Source organism: Carica papaya, chromosome 7 (genome assembly GCF_054855325.1).
Source record: "Carica papaya isolate Zhongbai chromosome 7, ASM5485532v1, whole genome shotgun sequence".
Taxonomy (NCBI): Eukaryota; Viridiplantae; Streptophyta; class Magnoliopsida; order Brassicales; family Caricaceae; genus Carica; species Carica papaya.
The window spans coordinates 4694014-4717647 of record NC_142315.1 but is presented as its reverse complement, the minus strand read 5'-3'; the positions used below and the strand labels follow the sequence as shown (position 1 = coordinate 4717647).

General features: G+C 34.4%; 4 protein-coding genes across 7 annotated transcripts; 2 read left to right on the top strand and 2 right to left on the bottom strand.

The window, feature by feature from the left end:
- The first annotated feature begins 1507 nt into the window (after positions 1-1507).
- On the top strand, positions 1508-5773 carry LOC110821956 (CBL-interacting serine/threonine-protein kinase 12-like). 4 transcript variants are annotated; one of them, XR_002541178.2, is made up of 3 exons: positions 1508-3131; positions 4422-4605; positions 5478-5773. XR_002541178.2 is itself a non-coding variant. In XM_022051936.2 (2 exons), the coding sequence occupies exon 1, from the start codon at positions 1664-1666 to the stop codon at positions 3125-3127; it is 1464 nt and encodes a 487-aa protein (XP_021907628.1). In that variant the 5' UTR covers positions 1508-1663; the 3' UTR covers positions 3128-3131; positions 5478-5773. The 4 variants fall into 4 exon arrangements, 2 of the variants coding, with proteins under 2 accessions (XP_021907628.1, XP_021907630.1); XR_015813311.1 differs by having other exon boundaries at positions 1508-3149; XM_022051936.2 differs by lacking the exon at positions 4422-4605.
- Positions 5774-7260: 1487 nt separating this feature from the next.
- Positions 7261-9347, bottom strand: CIPK20 (CBL-interacting protein kinase 20). Its single transcript, XM_022051970.2, has one exon. The coding sequence runs from the start codon at positions 8874-8876 to the stop codon at positions 7533-7535; it is 1344 nt and encodes a 447-aa protein (XP_021907662.1). The 5' UTR covers positions 8877-9347; the 3' UTR covers positions 7261-7532.
- Positions 9348-10409: 1062 nt separating this feature from the next.
- On the top strand, positions 10410-16334 carry LOC110822039 (110 kDa U5 small nuclear ribonucleoprotein component CLO). The gene is made up of 11 exons (XM_088207568.1): positions 10410-10815; positions 11082-11833; positions 12297-12365; positions 12464-13657; positions 13804-13902; positions 14041-14199; positions 14353-14438; positions 14564-14762; positions 14947-15057; positions 15284-15490; positions 15967-16334. The coding sequence occupies exons 2-11, from the start codon at positions 11093-11095 to the stop codon at positions 16063-16065; spliced, it is 2964 nt and encodes a 987-aa protein (XP_088063694.1). The 5' UTR covers positions 10410-10815; positions 11082-11092; the 3' UTR covers positions 16066-16334.
- A 6062-nt stretch (positions 16335-22396) lies between these two features.
- On the bottom strand, positions 22397-23307 carry LOC110813033 (protein DELAY OF GERMINATION 1-like). Its single transcript, XM_022040060.2, has one exon. The coding sequence runs from the start codon at positions 23305-23307 to the stop codon at positions 22525-22527; it is 783 nt and encodes a 260-aa protein (XP_021895752.1). The 3' UTR covers positions 22397-22524.
- Between the last annotated feature and the right edge of the window lie 327 nt (positions 23308-23634).

The following is a 23634-nucleotide window of genomic DNA, read 5'->3' as shown; positions in this document are numbered from 1 at the left end:
GACCACGTAGCTTTAACTCGTCCTCATTCATTTTCCTGAACGTACCACGGTTCGCATCACTATCGATCGTACGATCAATCAATGAAAAGATACGCGATAGCATCGACGGTGATAAATCAACGATTTCGGGAAATTAATAGATTTGTTTCCACAGGATTCGAGATTTCAACGAGGTTGCATGCGTGTGGTGCACGATTACACGTAAGTTACACGTGTCATAGCAAAATGGTTGAACGGTTCGGTCGCCAACTGCAGTGACGTGTCTCGTTTCCAGTCCTCCATTTTAAAACTATTTATTTATTTTTTCCAAAAAGCCGGTTAGACGGTACCGCGATTCACGCGCTTCCGGAGTGTGTTGAAGTCGGAGCTGTTATGACTCATGAGTCACGCGCAAGTGACTGCACGGCACTCACAGTAATGACCGTTAAGCACGGCGAGAAACAGTCGTTATATATTTGTTATTGAGCTGGGTTTATAGATATTCTAAAATAATTAATGAAATTCGAATTTTTAATTAGTAATTTACTGAGTAGTCTACAATTAAATTATATTTATTATTTGAAAAGTATTATTTTTATTTGTAAATTGATGTATATATTATAAAGTATATTAAAACAATAATTATCCCATCAAATGGACAGCAACGTATGTCGTGATTTAAGGTTTCAGTACTTATCTTAGATTTGATCAATTAGGAAGGTATATCAAACATTTAATAAAGAAATCATACAATTGAAAATTAGTTATAATAAGATATCACTAGAGAGAGACTAGTCTTATAGCATTTAAAAGTATGAGTAACAAAAAGTAAAAATTTAAAAATATTTTGATTAAAAATAAATAATTTAAATTAAAATTTTTAATTATAAAATAAAAATTATTATCTAATTATAACACAATTTTCTCCAATAAATAATTATACATACATACATATCAATTTTCCCAATACACATATTTTTGAGTCTGCTGTTCCTTGTCAAAACCCGTATTTTTTTTCTTTGTAATTTAAAATAAGCACCACATAAATAACTCAACAATCCAATATATAAATTGTAATATATATATATATATAATTTATCATTCTAGTGAATATTTCAGAAAAACAAAATAAAATAAAATAGAAAAGGTAAATATAGGCAAAGAGGATTATGGTAACCCTTCTGTAATACTCATATTAATAGCGTCTTAAGTAAGTTTTAACTTACAAACCGAGTTAGATTAAGATTAGTAAACTATAAATATTAATATTTATATGCTGGCGTATTTGGTAAGATTTTTTAGCTTATAACAATTAAATTACATTAAAATTATGAAAATATAGTTCCCAACGTGCTTATCCAATTAAAAATTAATCATCATAAAAATTAAACCACGAGTATATATATATATATATATAATTATTTTCAATAATAATATTTTTGAAAAATATATACGAAGAGCTAGTTAGGGTATTCAAAATCTGAAGCTGACGTGGCAATTCTTAAAATAAGGAGTATAAATATCGGCATACGCTTCTTCGTATACATCGAAGCGAGTACCAAATTTCTCCGATTCAAAACAACCTAACGACCAAAATATACAAAACAAAAACCTCAAAATCTCCACCATCAATGGCAAATCACTGAGTTTTCACCTCCCACAACATTTCCCACGACCGTCACCAATGGCCGACTTCAATAATTTCTTCAACACAAACAAGAACACCACTACCCCGGCAACTAACAAGATCAAAGATAGCAACCAAGGGCTTCTGCTCGGCAAGTTCGAGATCGGAAAGTTGCTGGGTCACGGCACATTCGCTAAGGTCTACCATGCTCGTAATGTGAAAACAGGTGATGGGGTTGCCATCAAAGTTATCGACAAGGAGAAGATCCTAAAGGGTGGTCTTATCGCTCACATCAAGCGTGAAATATCAATTCTCCGTCGGGTTCGTCATCCGAACATCGTTCAGCTTTTCGAGGTCATGGCCACCAAGGCCAAGATCTATTTCGTTATGGAGTACGTTCGCGGCGGAGAATTGTTCAACAAAGTTGCTAAAGGAAGGTTAAAGGAGGAGGTGGCTCGGAAATATTTTCAGCAATTAATCTCTGCTGTTGGATTTTGTCACGCTCGAGGCGTTTATCACCGGGACTTGAAGCCCGAGAATCTTTTGCTCGATGAGAATGGTGATCTTAAAGTGTCTGATTTCGGGCTAAGTGCTGTTTCTGATCAAATTCGGCAAGACGGGTTGTTCCATACGTTTTGTGGGACGCCGGCTTACGTTGCGCCGGAGGTACTGGCGAGGAAAGGGTACGATGCGGCAAAGGTGGATATCTGGTCTTGTGGAGTGATTTTGTTCGTCTTGATGGCCGGGTACTTACCGTTTCATGACCAGAATATAATGGCTATGTACAAGAAGATTTACAAGGGCGAGTTTAGGTGTCCGAGGTGGTTCTCTCCGGAGCTAATTAAGCTTCTTACTCGCCTGCTCGATACGAACCCCGAGACCCGAATCACCATTCCTGAGATCATGGAAAACAGATGGTTCAAGAAGGGGTTTAAGCATATCAAGTTCTATATTGAAGATGATAAGCTTTGTAGCGTTAAAGACGATGAGGAGGAAGATGTGGGTTCATCTTCTGACCAGTCATCGTTGTCGGAATCTGAGGCTGAGTTTGAGACGAGAAGAAAGACTGCTTCTTTGCCAAGACCAGCGAGTCTGAACGCCTTCGACATCATATCGTTCTCGCCGGGGTTTGATCTATCTGGGTTGTTTGACGAAGGAGGAGAAGGGGCGAGATTTGTGTCAGGTGCCCCTGTTTCGAAGATTATATCGAAATTGGAGGAGATAGCGAAGTTGGTGAGTTTTACAGTGAGGAAAAAGGATTGTAGAGTGAGCTTGGAGGGGTCTAGGCAAGGAGTGAAAGGCCCGTTGACGATTGCAGCAGAGATATTTGAGTTAACACCTTCTCTGGTTGTTGTTGAGGTGACGAAGAAAGGAGGAGACAAAGGAGAATATGAGGACTTTTGTAACAAGGAACTAAAACCTGGGTTGGAGAATTTGATGCTGGAGAAGTCGTTATCTTTACCTCCTCGTGTTGGTGTTGAAGCCGCTTCGTCTGCTACTTTACCCTCGGATACTGAATAGAAAGGTAGGAAGAAGGGAAAGGGTATGCTTTTCTCTCGTCTTTTCTTTCTTTTGCCAATCCATTTTGTATGATAAACTTTTGTTTTCTTCTTTTAATTTCCTTACTTCCTTGGAGTGTTATGTTGGCCTTTAGATGGCTCCTTAGTTGGTATAATGTCTTGTATGTTCTGTGTATCCAGAAAGATCAACTAAATTTAAGGGAATGTCATACCCCAACTAATCTTTGCACTTCAATGTCTGAGGGTGACTTTTGTTTTGTTCATCGGACTGAAATGAAAAAGTAGTGAATGGAAATATATATCATTTTTTCTAGTTTCTTACAAAAATTCTTAGCATTAGCTTTTTTCAGTAGTTTACTGCTATGAGTAAGGAAGTAATTATCCATATATTTTTGTTGAATGTCTTGCTTCATGTGCTGCTAAATTTCTTGAAGTTATTTGCTACGGATTTTAGCTTTTCTTTGCCTAAGGTCAGTGATGGGATCTGAGAGTAGGACAGGCAAGTATGAGGGTATTACATTTTAGCAGTCTTCCGGGCAAGTTTTTCTGATATGGTATTGCCAAAGTGTTGTTCTTTTTTTTTTTTTTCTAATCTCTTAACTGAAGGATATTGTTAGATAAAATGTAATTAAATAGATGTGGTGCTTGGTAATGGGTCTCTGCATAAAATGAACGAAATGCCCTTTTGTTGTGAAGAGCAGCTTCATTGGAAATTTATATGCTTATACATAGAGGAGTTCCCTAAAAACTCCAGCGAGGAATAATCTGAGAACTCCAAATGGCATCAGATTAAATTAAATAATTTTGAAACAAGGTTTTGATTGAAGTGGAACCGCCAAACAAATAAATGGAGGTTCAGAGAAATAGAGATGGGAACCAGGAGGTGGAATATAGAGTATTTAGCACTTTTAAGCAGAAGTGAAAATGTAATTTAGAGCCTTGGAAGTTGAAAGTTTTTCATCTGTTCATACTTCTGATATGTGGAAATCGTGTTTTCACTGTCAGTTACTTGATGATCTTATTTATTTCTATAAAATGCATTGCAGCCAGCAATTCAGTTGGCGTTAGGTAATTGTAACTAGATTTAGAAGTTAGGTTGACCTGGATTTCGTGAAACGAATATTGATAAGGAGAGACAGCAAGAATAGCATGTGGAGAAGATGTGATGCATGTAAAATGGGTGTTAAAATCTCATAAGAGCTAATATTGTGTTTTCTGCATTTGTTGATAGCATAATGTAGACTGTGGGATAACATGCTGTATATATCTGGTAATCGGATGTTATCTCTCTGCAGTTATGACATCAATCTGGATGGTCCAACCAATTCCCAGGAGTCGGGGCTGCTTTTATGAAACAAAAATGATATTATGACCTATATTGTGGATAAGTTAACTGCAATATGATCAATACGTTGGAAAAATCTGATGTTGGATCCTTACGTTCCAACACGTGGTAGCTCATGCATACGTTAACCACAAGTTCGTAGCATCAGTATCTTATTATATATAAATGGAAATTACAGATAGGATGGCATGGGATGTGGGCCCACCAAAGTCTCTGAAATTACGGGTTTTCTTGTTTCATTTCATCTTAGGGCTATCTTTCCCGTTTGGGGTTGGGGGATGGGGATGTGAGAGAGCTGGATTTCCTTCACAGGACTTAGGGTTATCTTTTCCGTTTGGGGTTGGGGGATGGGGATGTGAGAGAGCTGGATTTCCTTCACAGGACTGGGGACCGGAGATCCACAGGATAGAAATTGGTAAAATTATTGATTTGAGTTGCTGCAATAAGCTAAATATGTCTATGTACAATGTCCAGAAGATAACTCCAAGAATTTTATCTGTTTGAAAGAAAAGAGAAAAATTAACCCAATTGGCACACATGACCTTCAACTTATATGCTTTTGATAATCCAACTATGCTGGATTGACTTTTCTTTTTCTTTCATTACTCAAATGACTAAAATTTGAAATAGAATTCTTGGATGATTCTCCAAATGGTAGATTATATGCAGGTTGGTCAAATCTTTTGCGTCATTGCTGTCACATTATTGAGTGTAGGCCCTATCTTGTCCAGAAGATGTTTAGAGCCAAGAATAATAAATTGTAGATTCTGTGGAAAACTTTATTATCTTTTGGAAGATTACTATTATTGTTGGTTGTCTTTGAATCATCATTTTACGTGGTGTGTTTAATCCAAGTTCCTTATCTGGACCACCCATCTCTTTTCCTGGTTAGAATTCATTGCAAAAATTGTCCTGTTTTGGCTTTATTGTAATCGTTTTCCTTCTTTATGGAAGTATCTTTCCCACATTTAAGATCACTGATTTGATTTTCTTGTCACAATTGCAGAGAAAGTCCTACCTAATCAGAAAGGGAGTGTTCATCAAGGCGGCCTAGCTAATCTTTCGATTTTATTTAACCGAAATCATACATATCGTTGATGGTTTCTGCAGCCAAAGTTAGTGTTTTGAAGATGGGTTTGAGTTATTGATTGTGTACTGAGTAGATTTTGAAATGTATACCAATATGCTTCATGTTGAACTAAATTTTAGGTTTATAATTAAGGATTTGTTTGGTGGTATATAAAATATTCTTCAGTTAAGGCATAATGAGTTACAGAGAACCAACAGCTCATTTTTTGCTTATCTTATAATTTCCTTCTTTCATTTCTGGTATTGACTGTTGTACGCGTATGCACTAAACATGCCAGCAACTCTCCAAAGAAAGCTTCATGCCTTTGGCATCTACATTTATATTATAAGACTGGCTTTTATAACACGTCAATATATGCGTGTACATATATTTGGTAATATGCTAAACCTAGATTTACATATTAACTCACACTTATTATCAATGGAATACTACCTTAAAATGAAAACGAAGAGTAATGGCTTGATTTGAAACCCTTCTCTTCTTTATTTTAGCGGAAAATTTATGCCTCCCTCTCTTTTAGGTTAGATTTAGCTCGTGGAATGTTCTCGAATCGGATCGGATTCGTTACGTTTGTCTTAAAATTTCCTTTTTTTTAGTGGAAAAAAGTTGGATTAATTTTTAATCTTCAAATAATATATTAATAATTTAAATTTTTCTCTATTCGACCAAGTACGATATATCATTTATCAATAATATGTAATATATTCAAAAAATAATAAAATTGTGATAATTATTATCTTATGATATATTTATAAAATAATAAATTTTATGATATTTAATAAAATTTAAATTTATAGTGGATCGTCATGCTCTCTAGTTTTTTATTTCTAATTTTTTTTTTGGGGTTTTTTTAGTTTGTTTGTGTATTTGCCAAAATGTCATTTTCTTTCTGCATTTCATGAATTCAGTAGATTGGTAAACAACCTTTGGAATGAAAGAAGAAAAAGACAGACAAGTGGAGGCCAATTTCAATTATTTTTATCGAATGGCTGAAAATTTTGAGCACTAATATTTTGGTAGTTTATGTTGACTTGAATCTTTCTTACAAATTTTTGGTTTAATTATAATATTTTTGATTAATTTACTCCGTGAGAATCTAAATCTAAAAATATAGAAATCAAATTTAATTTTTTTATTTATTTTCTTAATTGGGTCATCTATTTCAAAATAAAATTATGTATTGATAAAATTAGACTCTCATTGCCACTTGTTTGTTAACAATTTAGTGTAGGCTACTACGTAATAGTAGTAATAAAAGTTCAATCGTGAAAATATTCTATTCGAGAGTGAAAGTGTCTTTTTTAGTATTTAATTTTTTACGACTAATTCTTTTATTATATTCCGATAAATATGTAACTTATTTTATTTATAGTCATTGTTATAACAAGATAAGAAAGATAAATTTTTAGTTACTGTCCATGAGGAATAGAGATTCAAAATGACTTAAACAAGTATGCATCTTGTACATTTCATTTAATGTAATTTATGTGCTAAACTTATATATGTGTTGAAGTACATATAATTGTTAGGATTTGAAATTGATGGCCTTTGTTTTCATTTTCAATAACTTATGTTTGGCTGTGGATTCATGAACTGAGTTTTGGGTTTAATTTGTGATCAAGCTAGATTATCTGCAGAACCAGTCGAAGCTACCAATCTGTAATTATGGTGATGAATACTAATACCATATGGAATTGGGTAATAGATAATTGGTTTTGTGTTTGCCATTGATACCAAATACTTACAGATTCAGCAGTTGAAGACAAATAAGAAAGAAGAAGATGAAAAATCAAAGTTGAAAACGTGGAAGAAATGAAGTTGTAGCATCTGGGTAAAGCACAAACATAGGTAGCTAGATATACAACATAGCTAGTCTATATGTAAATATGTATAAAATGAAAGCACCTGCTATCCAAGAAAAATAGTCCTGATGAAGCTTCTGGCTAAATTTGTATACATACACACGTATGTCTACTGCTCACTGCCTTGCCAAGCCCATACTATATCTTGGAGAGAGGGCTTCAATTCTGTATCATAGAAGTGCTGGTATTCAATTGTATCTCCTGCAGATTTCTTCACCTCCACGACAAAAAAAGATGGAGTAACTTCGAATATTTCTGCATCAATAGCAAGCTGCCCTTTTCTTCCTTCCTTATGATGCTGCATCTTCACAGTTCCCTTGTCTTTCTTGAAGCTGAAACTCTCTGTGATTGCAATCTGTTTAAATTTGGAAACAATGTCGGATGCAGGACTTTTCGTGGTAAACCTTGACTCGAGTTTCTGGGTAGTCTTGTCTTTTTCAAATAGACCAGACAAATCGAATCCGTGCGATAGAGATGATATGATGTCAAAGGCATTAAAATTGCTTGGCCGAACAGGAGGACTTCTTGAACAATCTGCAGCAAGATGGTGATCATGGTTTGAAGATTCGAACGTGGCGTGAACATCGTTTATTATCTTATGTCTTTGTTGACCCTGAGGTGAAATTGGTGTCTCAATTTGCTTGAAGCCCTTTTTAAACCAAGAGTTCTCCATTAACTTAGACAAAGTGATTCTTGTACTTGGATTTGGATCGAGAATCCTCGGAAGAAGTTTTCGAACTTCGGGAGGAAACCATCCGGGACACTTGAAATCTCCTTTGCTTATCTTTCGATACATTTCCATAAGATTAGGATCATGGAAAGGAAGAAATCCAGCTAATAAAACATAAAGAATAACACCACAAGACCATATGTCAGCCTTGGATCCATCATAGCCTTTCTTGTTTATAACTTCTGGTGCAACATAAGCTGGAGTTCCACAAGTTGTATGAAGCAGACCATCTTGTTTTCTTGACTCTGATAATGCACTCAGGCCGAAATCTGACACTTTGAGGTTTCCATTCTCGTCTAACAATAGATTTTCAGGCTTGAGATCGCGATGATATACGCCTCTACTATGACAAAAATCAACGGCTCCAATCAATTGTTGGAAGTATCTTCTAGCAACATCTTCCTTCAATTTCCCTTTGGCAACCTTAGCGAACAGCTCTCCGCCTTTCACGAACTCCATGGCAAAATAGATCTTACTCTTGCTAGCCATAACCTCGTACAACTCCACAATATTTGGGTGTCTAACTAGTCGCATAACGGAAATTTCTCTCTTAATTTGATCAATCAAACCTACCTTCAACACTTTTTCTTTGTCGATAACCTTTATAGCTATGTTTTGACCCGACTTTAGATTTCTAGCGTGGTAAACCTTGGCAAATGTTCCTTGACCAAGCATTCTCCCGAGCTCGTACCTTTGCATTAATATTGTCCCTCTCTTCTCCATATTTTATATCAACAAAAAAAATGGGAAGCCAAGAATGACAACAGACAGATCAAAATATATGATGTTATGAAGAATTGTCGAATGAGTATTCTTTAACACCTCTTATTCAAAACGGATTACTAGCTAATGAAGATACAATTACAAATGAACTACTGAAAAAAATATTAGATAGAACCAAGTTATGAGATAAAACTGATTCTGATGTCATGTCAAGTTCCATTTAGCGTTGAACAAAATTGTCCAACATGTTGGATGAATAAAAAGAAGGAAGGTTGTGATGCTCCATTAGTAAGAATCTGATTTGGTAAAACAAGGTCAGGCACACACAGAGGAAGAATGAAGAGAAAATGAATTGATGAAGGTAAAAAGGGAAAAGAGAAAAAGCTATCGGGGGAGGGACAAAGAGAAAAAAAAATTATCTCTGCCCAATTGGCAGGAGCCAAAAGAATCCCCTTGTGAAATTTTAACACCAACAACGATTTGTATTCAAACGGGTATAAAAATAGTAAATTTTCAGTTCCTTTTTATTTCTAAATAAAAAAGATGCTTATTTTTCGGATCACAACCTATGATTATCAAATCTTTTCTAAATACAGTTTTGACTAATTTTTGAATCAAATATGTATATATATATATTACTAATAAAAATACAAATTCATAGCCACCTCATATTTAAAGTAAGTAAAATCCATCCTTCGTGTGGGTAAAACTTTCTACATGTTATCTACCTTATTTACTTATTTTAATTTTTTTTTTATAAAATATTTAAATATAATAATCAATAATAAATAATAAATACATAATATTAAATTTTAATTAATAAAAATAAAAATATTATTTAAATATAACAAAACATATCGAAATGATACTTATTTTGAGTTTATACTCAAATTTAATTAATTATAAATTTTTATTTCTCTTATTAATAGTAAAATATGTTGGATTAGATTATTGAGTATTCCACTATTGTATTAATTCATTGTATATATATATATAATATATATATACATAAAAATGTAGGATGTTATAAATGAAAATAATGTTTAGAAGATAATATGACATAACATTAAACACAAATTTTTATTGTTTTCAAACGTCTAGAAATTTTTTTTAAGGAATTTATAAAACATATTGTAACTAATTTATTCATGTAGGTTATTGAAACATATAATCAACATAATTACGTGAACTTTACAAAACATATTATTTTTTAAAAAAATTAATTAGACTGTAATTGTTAAATATAAAATAATATAAGTAACTTAAACTTTATATTATATCGTGATTATTAATTCTATGATTCGATTATGATTATATTGGGCCTTAAAAGAATATTTAAGAAAGTTTTCAAATAATTATTATCTTGATGTAGATTAAAAAATATATATATATATATATTCAATTAATCGTTAATGACATAATATTTCATATATGTTTTTAATTATTAAAAGTTTTATAATTAAAATTATCACGATTTCAGCCCAGCCCAGCCCAGCCCTTGCTGGCACCAAAATGGCCTCGTTTTACCGGTTGTTCTAGGGTTTACTTCTGGCATGAAGGAAGACTGAAGTTGAGTAGAATCGCAGGGAAAGGGGGAGGTCTTTTAGTGTTTTCTGAAACTGAAGAAAGAAGCTGAGACATTAGTGAAACGGGAAACCAAGGAGCAGAGAAGCACTACGAGGAGATACGTAGCGGGACGCGGAGATAAAGCGATAACGCGAAGAGATACGCAGAGGAACGGAAGACCTACAGAAGAGAGAGAGTCGCAAAGAAGAGACAGAAACGCCCAGAAGCGAGAGAAGATACTGTTTGTACAAAGAAAAGAACCAGAGAGGAGGGCAAGCGGGCTGAGGCTGAACGCGTGAAGGCGGAAGACGAGGAACGGGACAAGCTTGCGTGGTCGATGTGTCTGTTGAGTTTTGAACGCATATAAACTTATGTAGGAAAATACTTAACTGACATTTTTGCTTTTCAGTTAATAGCATTTCCATTTTTCAGTTCAAATCTGCCAAATTCACAGCCTCGGAGCTGAAAATGGGGGTTTTGTGTGTAGTTTTGATGATTAAAATGATGAGCAATTTGGGTCAGATAGTTAGATGTATTGATTTGTACTCTTCATTTCCGGCTGAATTTTGGTCCTTTTTTCTGTTTCAATATCATTAACTTAATTGGATAACAGAGTTCTAATTGCCATGCTTGATACAGATTTAGAAAAGATGGATGATAGCTTATACGATGAGTTCGGAAACTATATCGGACCAGAAATTGAGTCTGACCAAGAGAGTGATGTTGAGGTTGATGAGGAGCTTCCAGACAAGCCTACTGAAGAAGAAGCAATCTCTGATGGTGAGGAAGAACCTGGCGCTTCTAATATGTGGATTACTGCCTCTAATGATATTGATATGGACAATCAGATTGTTCTGGCCGAGGATAAAAAGTACTATCCAACGGCAGAAGAGGTTTATGGTGAAGATGTTGAAACATTAGTTATGGACGAAGATGAGCAGCCCCTTGAACAGCCGATAATAAAACCTGTTAGGAATATCAAGTTTGAGGTCGGGGTGAAGGATTCATCAACTTACGTGTCAACCCAGTTTCTTATTGGTCTCATGTCAAATCCTTCTCTGGTTCGGAATGTTGCTCTTGTGGGTCATCTGCAGGATGGGAAGACTCTATTCATGGATATGTTGGTGGAGCAAACCCACCATATATCCACTTTTGAGGTAAACAACGAGAAGCACATGAAGTATACGGATACACGGATTGATGAGCAAGAGAGAAATATATCAATCAAGGCAATTCCAATGTCACTTGTCCTTGAGGACAGCAATTCAAAATCATACCTTTGTAACATCATGGACACCCCTGGACATGTCAATTTTTCTGACGAAATGACTGCTGCTCTCAGGCTTGCTGATGGTGCTGTACTGGTTGTTGATGCTGCTGAAGGAGTGATGGTAAGCATTTTTTTTTGGGGTTTACAGGCTATATGATTTATGGAAATAAACGCAACTATTTTGGGATTCACATGGTTTGGCTATGCTAAAGCAGACTAGTTTTTACTTCGTTCTTTGGTTGCTTTGGGGTGTCTAGCTACAGTTAAATCTGAAGGATATTATTTTAAATGAGATTAGTTGATACATGTTTTCATGAATGTTGATATAAATTCTGGTACCATTATGCTACTCTATTATTGATGCAATATACTCTGTCAAGTTCTGAATGTATCTTGTAAATTTCCCTGAAAGTTGGGACTTCTACATGATGGTGCTGCTGTCTGTCACTTTTTCATCTGTATTGGAGTGTTTTATACATGACAAAGATCCTTGGTATCATATTGTTACTATCTCATCTGGTTGAATGTTTTAGACATGGCATGATGTCTGTTACTATCTCATTTGCTTCTCTTATATTGGACAGGTGAACACAGAAAGAGCTATTCGTCATGCAATCCAGGAACGTCTTCCAATTGTGGTTGTAATTAACAAGGTAAATGCTCCCTTATGCTTTGTGTCTTATTCTGGTGTTTGATTACTAATCAAGCAATAACTTTCTCTGATCCATGCAAATTTCTTTATTTATTAAAGGTTGACAGGCTGATAACTGAACTTAAGTTGCCTCCAAAAGATGCTTACCACAAACTAAGGCATACTCTGGAAGTCATTAACAACCAAATATCTGCTTCATCAACAACTGCTGGAAATGTGCCAATTATAGATCCAACTATTGGAAATGTTTGTTTTGCAAGTGCTACCGCTGGCTGGTCCTTCACCTTGCAGTCATTTGCTAAACTTTATCTAAAACTTCATGGCATTCCATTTGATGTTGATCAATTTGCATCTCGTCTTTGGGGGGATATGTATTACCATCCAGACACGAGAAGTTTTAAAAGAAAACCCCCTGCAGGTGGTGGAGAAAGATCATTTGTCCAGTTTGTTCTTGAACCTCTTTACAAAATATATAGCCAAGTGATTGGTGAACATAAGAAGAGTGTAGAGGCAACTCTTGAAGAATTAGGTGTCACCCTCAGCAATGCTGCTTACAAATTGAATGTGAGGCCTTTGCTAAGGTTAGCATGCAGTTCTGTTTTTGGTTCAGCATCAGGCTTCACTGATATGCTGGTGAAGCACATACCTTCTGCAAAAGATGCTGCAGATAGGAAAGTTGAGCATATATATACTGGACCCAAAAACTCGACGATCTACAAGGCCATGATAGATTGTGATCCTTCTGGCCCACTTATGGTCAATGTGACCAAGTTGTATCCCAAGTCGGATTGTAGTGTCTTTGATGCTTTTGGTAGGGTCTACAGTGGTAAAATTCAGACAGGGCAAACAGTACGTGTACTAGGAGAAGGCTATTCACCATATGATGAGGAGGACATGACTGTAAAAGAAGTAACAAAATTATGGGTTTATCAGGCTCGATATAGGTTGCCTATAAGTAGTGCCCCACCTGGTTCTTGGGTTCTGATTGAAGGTGTGGATGCATCCATAATGAAAACTGCCACTCTTTGTAATGTGGATTATGATGAAGATGTGTACATATTCCGTCCTCTACAGTTCAATACTCTTCCAGTAGTGAAAACAGCTACTGAGCCTTTAAATCCTAGTGAGTTGCCTAAAATGGTGGAGGGTCTTAGGAAGATCAGCAAAAGCTATCCACTTGCAATTACCAAAGTTGAGGAGTCTGGGGAGCATACTATTTTAGGTACTGGAGAGTTGTACTTGGATTCAATCATGAAGGACCTGAGAGAGCTCTATTCTGAAGTGGAAGTGAAGGTACCTGTTTTGTCATACTTCTCTTGCTGTGTGATCTTTCTTTCTCTAGGTTTTTCTTTTTCTTAATTTTTTATTCTGGACATCTGAGTGATGTCCTTTCTGCTAATGTATATGCCTTTCCATCTTATGCTTCACTGCGGCTGTAGGTGGCAGATCCTGTTGTCTCATTCTGTGAAACAGTGGTGGAATCTTCATCAATGAAATGTTTTGCTGAGACACCGAACAAGAAAAATAAAATAACTATGGTACGCAAGCTTCCTTGGTTCTCTTTCTATTTTTTATTTCTTTATTTTGTTTAAGGCAAAGATGAATTTGGGGAACCTTACACTTTCAGTCATCTCTCCTTGCAAAGGATTGTCTAAGTAGCTTATTTTCTTTTCAAGATTGCAGAACCATTGGAAAGAGGACTTGCTGAGGACATTGAGAATGGTGTTGTGAGCAGTGATTGGAACCGGAAGCAACTTGGGGACTTCTTTAAGACAAAGTATGACTGGGATTTGCTTGCTGCACGTTCTATATGGGCATTTGGCCCTGATAAGCAGGTAACACAAAGTGCACTTTTCTTGCTTTTTATTTAGCTATAGGTTGCTGCTATCTTTATCGTTCTCCTGCTGATGTTATAATATGAAAATGAATCTACCAGTTGATGCTCCTAATTAATTTTCATTTTTGTTGGTTTACTTTTGTGCATTAAGGGGCCTAACATTCTATTGGATGATACCCTCCCTACTGAAGTCGACAAAAACTTGCTTGGTGCTGTCAAGGATTCTATTGTTCAAGGGTAAACTAAGTTCTTATTTCTTCCTTCCAAAAATATAGTCCTTTTGTTGTTCCAAGGTATTGAAAAAAAGAAAAACTGGATTGTAATTTATTTGCTTGGAATTGAGGGTTTTAACTTTTGGATAGATTTCAATGGGGTGCACGAGAAGGGCCTCTCTGCGATGAACCCATTAGAAATGTCAAGTTCAAAATAGTTGATGCAAGGATTGCACCTGAGCCTTTGCATCGAGGGTCGGGTCAGATCATTCCCACAGCCCGACGTGTTGCCTATTCAGCTTTTCTTATGGCGACCCCCCGGCTCATGGAACCTGTATATTATGTGGAGGTACATGCTATTCCAGTTGTGATAGAATGATGTTCAAAGAGAAAGCAGAATGATTAGTAAATTTAATCAAATTGACATTTAAACTATACATTACCCATAATTCACTATCCTTCTAGAAGGTTTCTCTGGTAGATGCAAACTTGCTTAAATGCTTTTAATTCACATTAGATCTGTGAACTTTCAGATACAAACGCCAATTGATTGTGTTTCTGCAATCTACACGGTGTTATCTCGCAGACGTGGACATGTTACAGCTGATGTTCCTCAGCCAGGGACCCCAGCGTACATTGTTAAGGTTTCATTTCTAAGATTGGTCCTATAGTTGGCTGTTGATTCTAATTTAATTTCTTATGGTTTCGTGAGTTTATCATGGGAGAAATATGTCAGCTGATCAGATATCTCTGTTAGTTGAAGTGCATACTGCAATTCTTAACACAAACTCCCATGGAAATATTTATATGTAAAACCTATATAGATATGCTTGATTCTGTTCCAATCATATGTTTTCCTCTGGATTACAGGCATTTTTACCTGTGATAGAGTCATTTGGCTTTGAGACAGATTTGCGGTACCATACTCAGGGCCAAGCATTTTGCCTTTCAGTGTTTGATCACTGGGCCATAGTACCTGGAGATCCCCTTGACAAGAGTATAGTTTTACGGCCTCTTGAGCCGGCTCCAATTCAGCACCTTGCTCGTGAATTTATGGTGAAGACAAGGCGTAGAAAGGTATGGTGCTATACTGCACCTCTCACTCCTTAATCCTTATCTCATTTAACTCATTTCTTCAAGCTCTTTGATCAGGATGCCACTTCATGTTCATCTTGTTCATCTCTAGTGCTTGTCTGTCTTTGTCCCTCTTCTGTTTCATATCTCCCTGAATGAAAGAGGAGTAATTTATTAAACCACTTAAACAAAAACATATGCTGATCGATCATGTCTGAGAGGTTTGAGCATGATTTTCTTTGTTCCTGCCCTTCTTGTGTAAACTCAAAATTACCACTTAAATGAGAATATTTTTCCACCAACTGAGAAAAGATGGATATGAATGTCTCTTAGAAGAGATCTGAGGTGAATATGTAAAATTCATAGATAATTCTTGTTTCTCACCTTTTCTTTACCAAGTAACATACTTTTTTAAAACAAACTTGAAAGCATAACTCCAGCATCCAAGTATTTACATGTTTTGTATCTGACATTTTCAGGGGATGAGTGAAGATGTTAGCATCAACAAGTTCTTTGATGAGGCCATGGTGGTTGAGTTGGCTCAGCAGGCGGCTGATCTTCATCAGCAGATGATATGAGTGGACAAGTCCATACAAGGCTGGTTTCTTGTCCAACGACAGAACTCTAGATGTTGTAGACAAATGTTACCTTTTTTTTTTTTTTTTGGTTTCGTTTTCTGTTCTGTTCAAACACAGAGTGTTGAATTTACCATGGTAAAATATGCAATGTAGAGCTCTTAAAATTTAGGTTATCGAACATTACTAGTCCTAGAAACTGTAGCAGAATGTTTTATTTTGTGTCAGATCCTGCCATTTATCCTCTTGAGAGCATCCGTTTTTCTCCGTAATCTGATCTGTTTGTGTCATTTTTGCTCTCGGAAAACTCCTGCACTAAAAAAAATTAAGAATAAAGTTAACAGTTCAACAAGGAAGGTTACAATAATGTGCTGACAGTTATTATGTGGAACAAGATCTTAGGTTTAGCCCACACAAATTGTTTGAATATTGTAAATTCTGGTCTCTGGTCGGAGGGGAGGTTGGATTTTATGTAAAACGTAGTTTTATTACAGGTTATACTCTATAGAAGTTTTTAATTGTAGTGGGCATTACCCCCCAGATTACCCCGACATACTATCAATAATATTTGTTATATTACTATTAGCATGATTGACTTTAATCAGTGTCAAAAGTGGATGTCTTGGTTATTTGCTTAATGCTGGAGGTCATTAACCTTTACTCTCTCTCTCTCTCTCACACACACACACAGATATATATAAGAGTAAATGCACATGCTATAATTGTTAAGCTGTCACAGCCAAAATTGATTGTGGAGAGAATACAATGAGATATATATGGGCCTATATGTCCATTATGCGAACCATTTAGATAGTTTATGGTTTTGATAGATGAAATTACAAGATGATTACATGTACGTTTATTATCAACTCACAACCTGGTATTTGTGAAATTACTTGCAAAGATAATTCAATCAAGAATAATATAGTTTCCAAATTATACAAAGTTTGTATCGATAATGATGATGAATATATAAAGCTTTTAATAATTATTACATGGCTGTTGGAATAACTATTTGAATATTTTATATACCATGTTTATACATAAAATAATTTGATTGAATAGTTAATTTAAAAACCTTTAATTACTAGTCAAAATATTACTTACGAGAACAAACTCTCTATCTCTGTTTGGGAGACATCTTATGTTAACATGTAGAACTACTTATAACATTTTGTTATACATTATAATATAGCAGTACATGGAAATTTTGATAATAAACATTAATATTTTAACACATTTTTATACCGATAAAGTACATCCATTAAACACTCTCATAGTTGTTTGATCACTCAATATACATAAATGTTATTTTAATCTCGTGAAGATAATAAAAAATTTCTCAGTCTTAGTGAGATAGATATACTAATAATGTCTTTTACTAATAACACTCTGACTGAATGTATTATTATTTTTTTTATAAATTTATTAGTAATATATAATTATTCTCTTACAAGAAAATATTAGAATAATGTTAGACATATATTTAGATATTTTTAAAGACAATAAACATGAGTTTATTTTATTCGAAAGAGCCAAAAGAACAAATAATTAATTATACGAATGCATGATATTTATATGATTCATATCAAGTAAGATCTCAAACATGCTATTTGTTACATATGATAATACTGCAATATGTAATATGAGGTAAGCAAGGAATGTAGAGATTAATAATTCATCATATTCAAAAAGCATGTAGTCTATTTTGAACAAAAAATATGACAACCATACTCTATAAAGATAATACTACATGCACAACTCAATCGAAAGGAAGATACATTAAAAGAGACAAAATAAAAACATATTTCATCAAAATTAATTTTCACACATGATCTCCAAAACTTTGGTAATATTTAAGATCAAGTTTGTTCAAGTGACAATTTGATAGATTTATTCACTAAGTCATTATCTGCAGTTATATACGAAAAATTGATATATAACATTGAAATGTATTAACTAAAAGAAATAAAATGATATTTGTAATACCTAAGTCCAAAATTTAGTTCGAGATTAATTTTAAAATTAAAAAATATATATAAATATAATTTTTAAATTTATAAATTTTTATTTAATATAAAATTAGGAAAAAAAATAGGTAGAAGATGAAATTGAAAATAATTTTAGAAAAAAATAGCGAAAATTTGAGTTCGTAGAGTATTTTTGAAAGAAAAATCAGAAACTAGGGGGTCAAAATACAATTAAAAAAAATACGTCACGTAAGACCCCCAAGTCAGAAGTCCCGAGAATTGGAACGCGCCGCGTGGCAAGAACTTGGTGCCATGTGGGAGGCCACGCTGGCAATATATATACCCGCGATCAGACAGTTCGGATGCGTTCTCGCGCGCATGGACGGTCCGGATCCGTTCCCTCTTCAGGCGCGATCGGACAGTCGTGATTAAACACGATGAACGATTTAGATTCGTTCTCTCTTTAAATATGATCGTACAGTTGAGATCAAATAGTTATGAATGATCTAAATTTATTTTCTCTTTAAACGTGATCAGATGGTTGAAATCAAACATGATGAACGATCCAGATTTAAGAAAAACGGGTATAAATATCTCACTTCACACTGAACCTAAACTCTAGCCACCAACCCCCCGCCAGAGAAGAAGGACTAGTCATTGAGGAAGGGAGCCGACCGCCGCTTGCCGCTGCGCCGGAGCCACATCCGACCACAAAAAAAGGTAAAAATTTTTCTATTCGCTTGGAATTTGATTTTGAGCACCTCCATGACCAAATCAGAGCAAAATAAACGGTGAATGAGCTGAAAATCGTGGGTAAAGGCCGGCAACACTGCTGCAAAAAAAATAAAAAATCGACTCTGATAAGCTCTTTCTCATTTTCCGTTTCGTGCAATTTTTCCACCATTGTGTTCACCATTCTGTTTTCTATAGGTTGACTGAAGAAAAACACTCAGCTGCGAAGGTGAGCCGGCGGAGCTGCCACACCGAAAAATTTCGCTGCCGGTAAGTTTTTTTTTTTTTTTTTTTTTACTTTTTTCAGTTAACCGAGACCCCTTAACGTGTTTTCTCGTAGAGATGGGTATAAAACCGGCCGCAATTGATCAAAACTGGCCGAAAACGACCAATCCGAGGCAAACCGCCGCTGCAGGCGGCTGTGCTGTCGTCGTAGCACGGCGGTGCCGTTGTGCTGGAGTTTTAAAATTGACTGAAAAAGGTTTTTAACACCGATTTTAAATTTTTTTAGGGTATTTCTAAATATGTGAAACATGTTTTAATTTCTGGCGAAAAATTCAAGAAACTCGGGAATTACCAGTAGGCGCAGTAGAAAGTTCAGTGTTTCGGACACCGAATCGGGTAAGAATCCATCACTTTATTTTCTGTTATAAAATTGAAGTTTAATTATAAATAATATGATATTTTGCGTAATTTAGAAAACTTCGATAATTAATTACAGGTTATTAATAGAGTTAGAACTGGTTATTTATTACTGTTTGTCCTATTTTAATTGATTATTTGATTTTACAGTTTTAAATGCATGATAATACATTGAAATTGGTAAGATGATTAAGTTGTGTTTTATTAATGCATGTATTGCTTATCTTACGTGGTTTACAGTTAAATTGTAAAACAGAAAATTAAATATAAACGAAAAATTATTTGATTAAATGAATGAATGAAACGGTTGTCTTACTGGATATCTTGGGAGACGGTGGACAGACCGGGTACATAGAGAATCCTACCGTGAATGTCGTCTCGTACTGGACGGGGTATTGAGAATTAGTATTTTAACGCTCATACAGGACGATGTATGATGACGACCTTTTTCACTCTCATACCGGATGGAGTATTGACAGATAGTATTTTTGGCGCTCATACTGGACGGGGTATGGAAACGACCGGTTAGTTGACAAGTTTTGTTTGTGTTATTGTCTCTATAAGTCATTTTTAAAAATTTTGTTACGGTAAGTATGTAATAAATGATTTTATTTATGATAAATAAATTTACTAAATTTAAGAACTCTATTAGTTATTTTTATAATTTTTACAAACATTCATTTCTGTATCGATGAGTAATATAATATTTTTACTGAGTTAGTAATAGTTTGCCACCTGAACTCTCTTCAAAAGATATTGAAGGTCGTCCTAGAATACTTAATTGTTTACTTTTCATTTATTTCTTTAATTTTTCGCTTGTTCTTTTAGAATACTCATTTCTGTATCCCTATTCGGTATTCTTAATTATTGTATAAGGAATGTATACTCGAACTATATTATTTCGCTTCCGCATTCAATTTATATCTTTATCTCCATTTCAAGTTCTGGCTCGTTACAATATTTCTATCAGGAGGTGTTATTACATATTATGTTTTTTTTTTTTGCCAAGGTTTTATCTACCAGATTTTCTTAAAAAGTTTTTGACAAAATAATATTTCTATTTTATGTATCATGAAACTGTCATCACTCATAGCTTTATTTATGGAAACCCATTAATTTAATTTAATTCAATACATAAAATCTATTTATTCATCAAATCATTACACGAAAAATTGATATATAACATTACAATATATCAACTAAGAGAAATAAAATGATATTTCTATCAGGAGGTGTTGTTCCATATTGTATTTTTTTTTTTTTTTGCCAAGGTTTTATCCCACTAGATTTTCTTAACAGGTTTTTGATAAAACAATATTTTTATTTTATTTATCATGAAACTGTCATCACTTATGGTTTTATTTATGGATGCCCATTAATTAAATTTAATTTAATTCAATTTGTAACATCTATTTAGTTTAATTTTTATAATAATTTGTACTTCTATAAATAGAGATTGTAAAGTGATTTGAAAGATACATAAATTAGAGAAAATAATTCTCGTTTTACCTTATATTAATCTTTTATTAGTTAATGTTTGTTACTATTGCCATATTTTATTTAAATATTAAGTTTTTAGATATCAAACTCATTAACTATTTATTAATTAAATAATTAGTGTTTCCACATTTTTTAATAAAATTGTGAGTTTGAATTAATCTATATATTATATGTGTTTCTATTAAAAATTTTTGGTATTACATAAATTATTTTATATTATATACAGATATCACTTAATTATTAAAATATATAATTTATATTAAAAAAATAATCTAATCTTACAGATTTTAAATCATTAAACTTTTAGATTTTATTGCATCACAACAAAAAATATTGATTAAATTCTTGAAAAAAATTATTGCATAATTAGACAAATCTCAAAAGTAGAATTACAAAAATATTAATAGTGTTAAATCATAATCTTATTATAATTAAGAAATCATAATAGCAAACTTAAAGGTTTTGAAAACAATTAAAAATTTAGTTTATACAGAAATATAAATAAATTAATAATAAAAATATTCTCCTAATGCAATACATACATGTTTGTTTACATGAAATTTTGATACATTTTTATATTTACCAAAATTTATAAATTAATTAAAATAAAAAACGAATGTGTGAATTAATTAATTAATTAATCGTCTCAGCTTTGTTATATCTATTTGTGCTTTCTTTTTTTTTTTATAATACAAATGTGTTAAATTTCTGGAATTATAAAGAGCTCAGCGCCGTTTCTTGAGAGCCAATCAGAGCAGAGCACGAGAAAGACAATTGACAAACGGACGGCAGATAAGATGCCAAACACCCGTGCAGATCCTGGACGAGCTGCAGTGGGTTCCAGCTGCCACTATACGCCGTCGTTTTACTATTTTAATAATTTAAAAAAATTATTTACCTCCTTTTCAGAGTTATATTAAAATTTCACGTAATAACAAATCGGAGACGGTGTATACACGAGACATGTCAGGATAGGCATTGTACGTGAGCCCGTAGTTAAGCATGAAATCTATCTGCAATATTTCTCAAAAAATAAATATAAAAAATCTGCTCCTATTAATCCAGAAGATTATCATATCAATTACCAGGAAGATATGGATATGGTACGTATATATATATATATATATATATATATATGCAATGGCGGGGGAGGGTATTGGACGAGCTTGTAAGATGGAGGTGTTGTACATCTATATATACATATATATATATAATTTTTGTGTACAATTTATGTCATATTATATATCTTATCTAATAATTTTTTTCTTGCTACAGGGTCTATGTAATTAAATATGACCTAGACAGTATTTGGATAGTTATGCCACATAATTTATTCTAATATTATATTAAATTTTAATTCAAAATCATATAAAAATTTTTAATAAAAAATCATTTAATTAAACATATACAATAACAAAATTGTAACCTAAGTAAGAAAAACAGGCATAGAATAACATTTTAACTAGTAAACACGAGCTTATCATCCCTATCTACTCTACATTTTTGTACTTAGAGATGGAAAATTAAAATTAGATACTTAAAGAGTTAAATTTGTGTACCTACCAACCTTATGTGTGTGTATATATATGTGTATACACTTATTCACCCATTTCTTCATCTAGCTTCTTCCGTGCTTAACATCCCTACGCTTTCCCCACTCATGCATGCACAGATGAAGCTTCTTACCGGCCGCAAGAAAATCCACAGCCTGCTGTGGTTTTAATATGTCAAGCAACCCTTTAAGCGTGTTTAGCCTCAACTTATCAGCATCCTCCAGGATATTTGTCATAACCATCTCCTGTTCATCAAGCTCCTTATTCACCCTCTCGCTCTCTTCATCCACGCTCCCGAGCTCAATGGCGATGAGTGAAAATGGCTGGTCCGCCGTGTCCTCCTGTGAGCTCGCCAGCCTTTTGGATAACTTGTCTTCTTCTCTGATTGTCTTTGTACGCAGATCGTCCACCATCGCAAGCTGCTCTCCCGACAGCTTGCGGAGGGAGTCGAAAGAAGCTGCTCGAGAGGTGGACGCGCCATGGAGAGCATCTAAGACATGGGCCTCGAGATTGAAGCCGCAGAGGGCGTAGAGGAGGCGGAAATAGGAGGAAGGACGGCAGCCAGCGATCCAGAGAAGGGAATTCTCCAAGGAGCTGTTCCATGAAGGCGCAAAGAAAGGTGAGGTATCTTTGCGGCAGAGTTCTAATCGTTTGTCAGCGTAGTCCTGGAAGCGTTGGATGATTTTCTGAGAAAGCTGAGTGCATGACTCGGTGAAGTCGACGTCGGCGGTGGTTTCTTGAAGGGTTATGGTGTGGAGGAGCTCTGTCAGCTCTCGCTCTTGCAGAGCCATCCAATCGTTGAAGCAGCATTGTGAATGGTGGTGGTCAGTATTACTGGAGTTCTCCATCGATGAAATCAATCTTCTCTCTCCTTTCTGTATCTGTATTTGAAACTCGAAACATATATTTATATATGTGTACATGCCATGCCACTAGCCAAAAGAAATTGACAAAAACAGTAAGGATCGAGATTGGTTATGGTTTCTGTGCTTTTTGGGGGGGCTTGTTTTATGTGTGCATATATATATATATAAATTACTTCTTAATGTAAGCGACATATGTGTGTGTGTGTGTGTGTGTGTATGAGTTCTCCATCGATGAAATCAAGCTTCTCGTTCCTTTCTGTATTTTGTATTTGAAACTCGAAACAGATATTCATATGTGCGTACATGCCA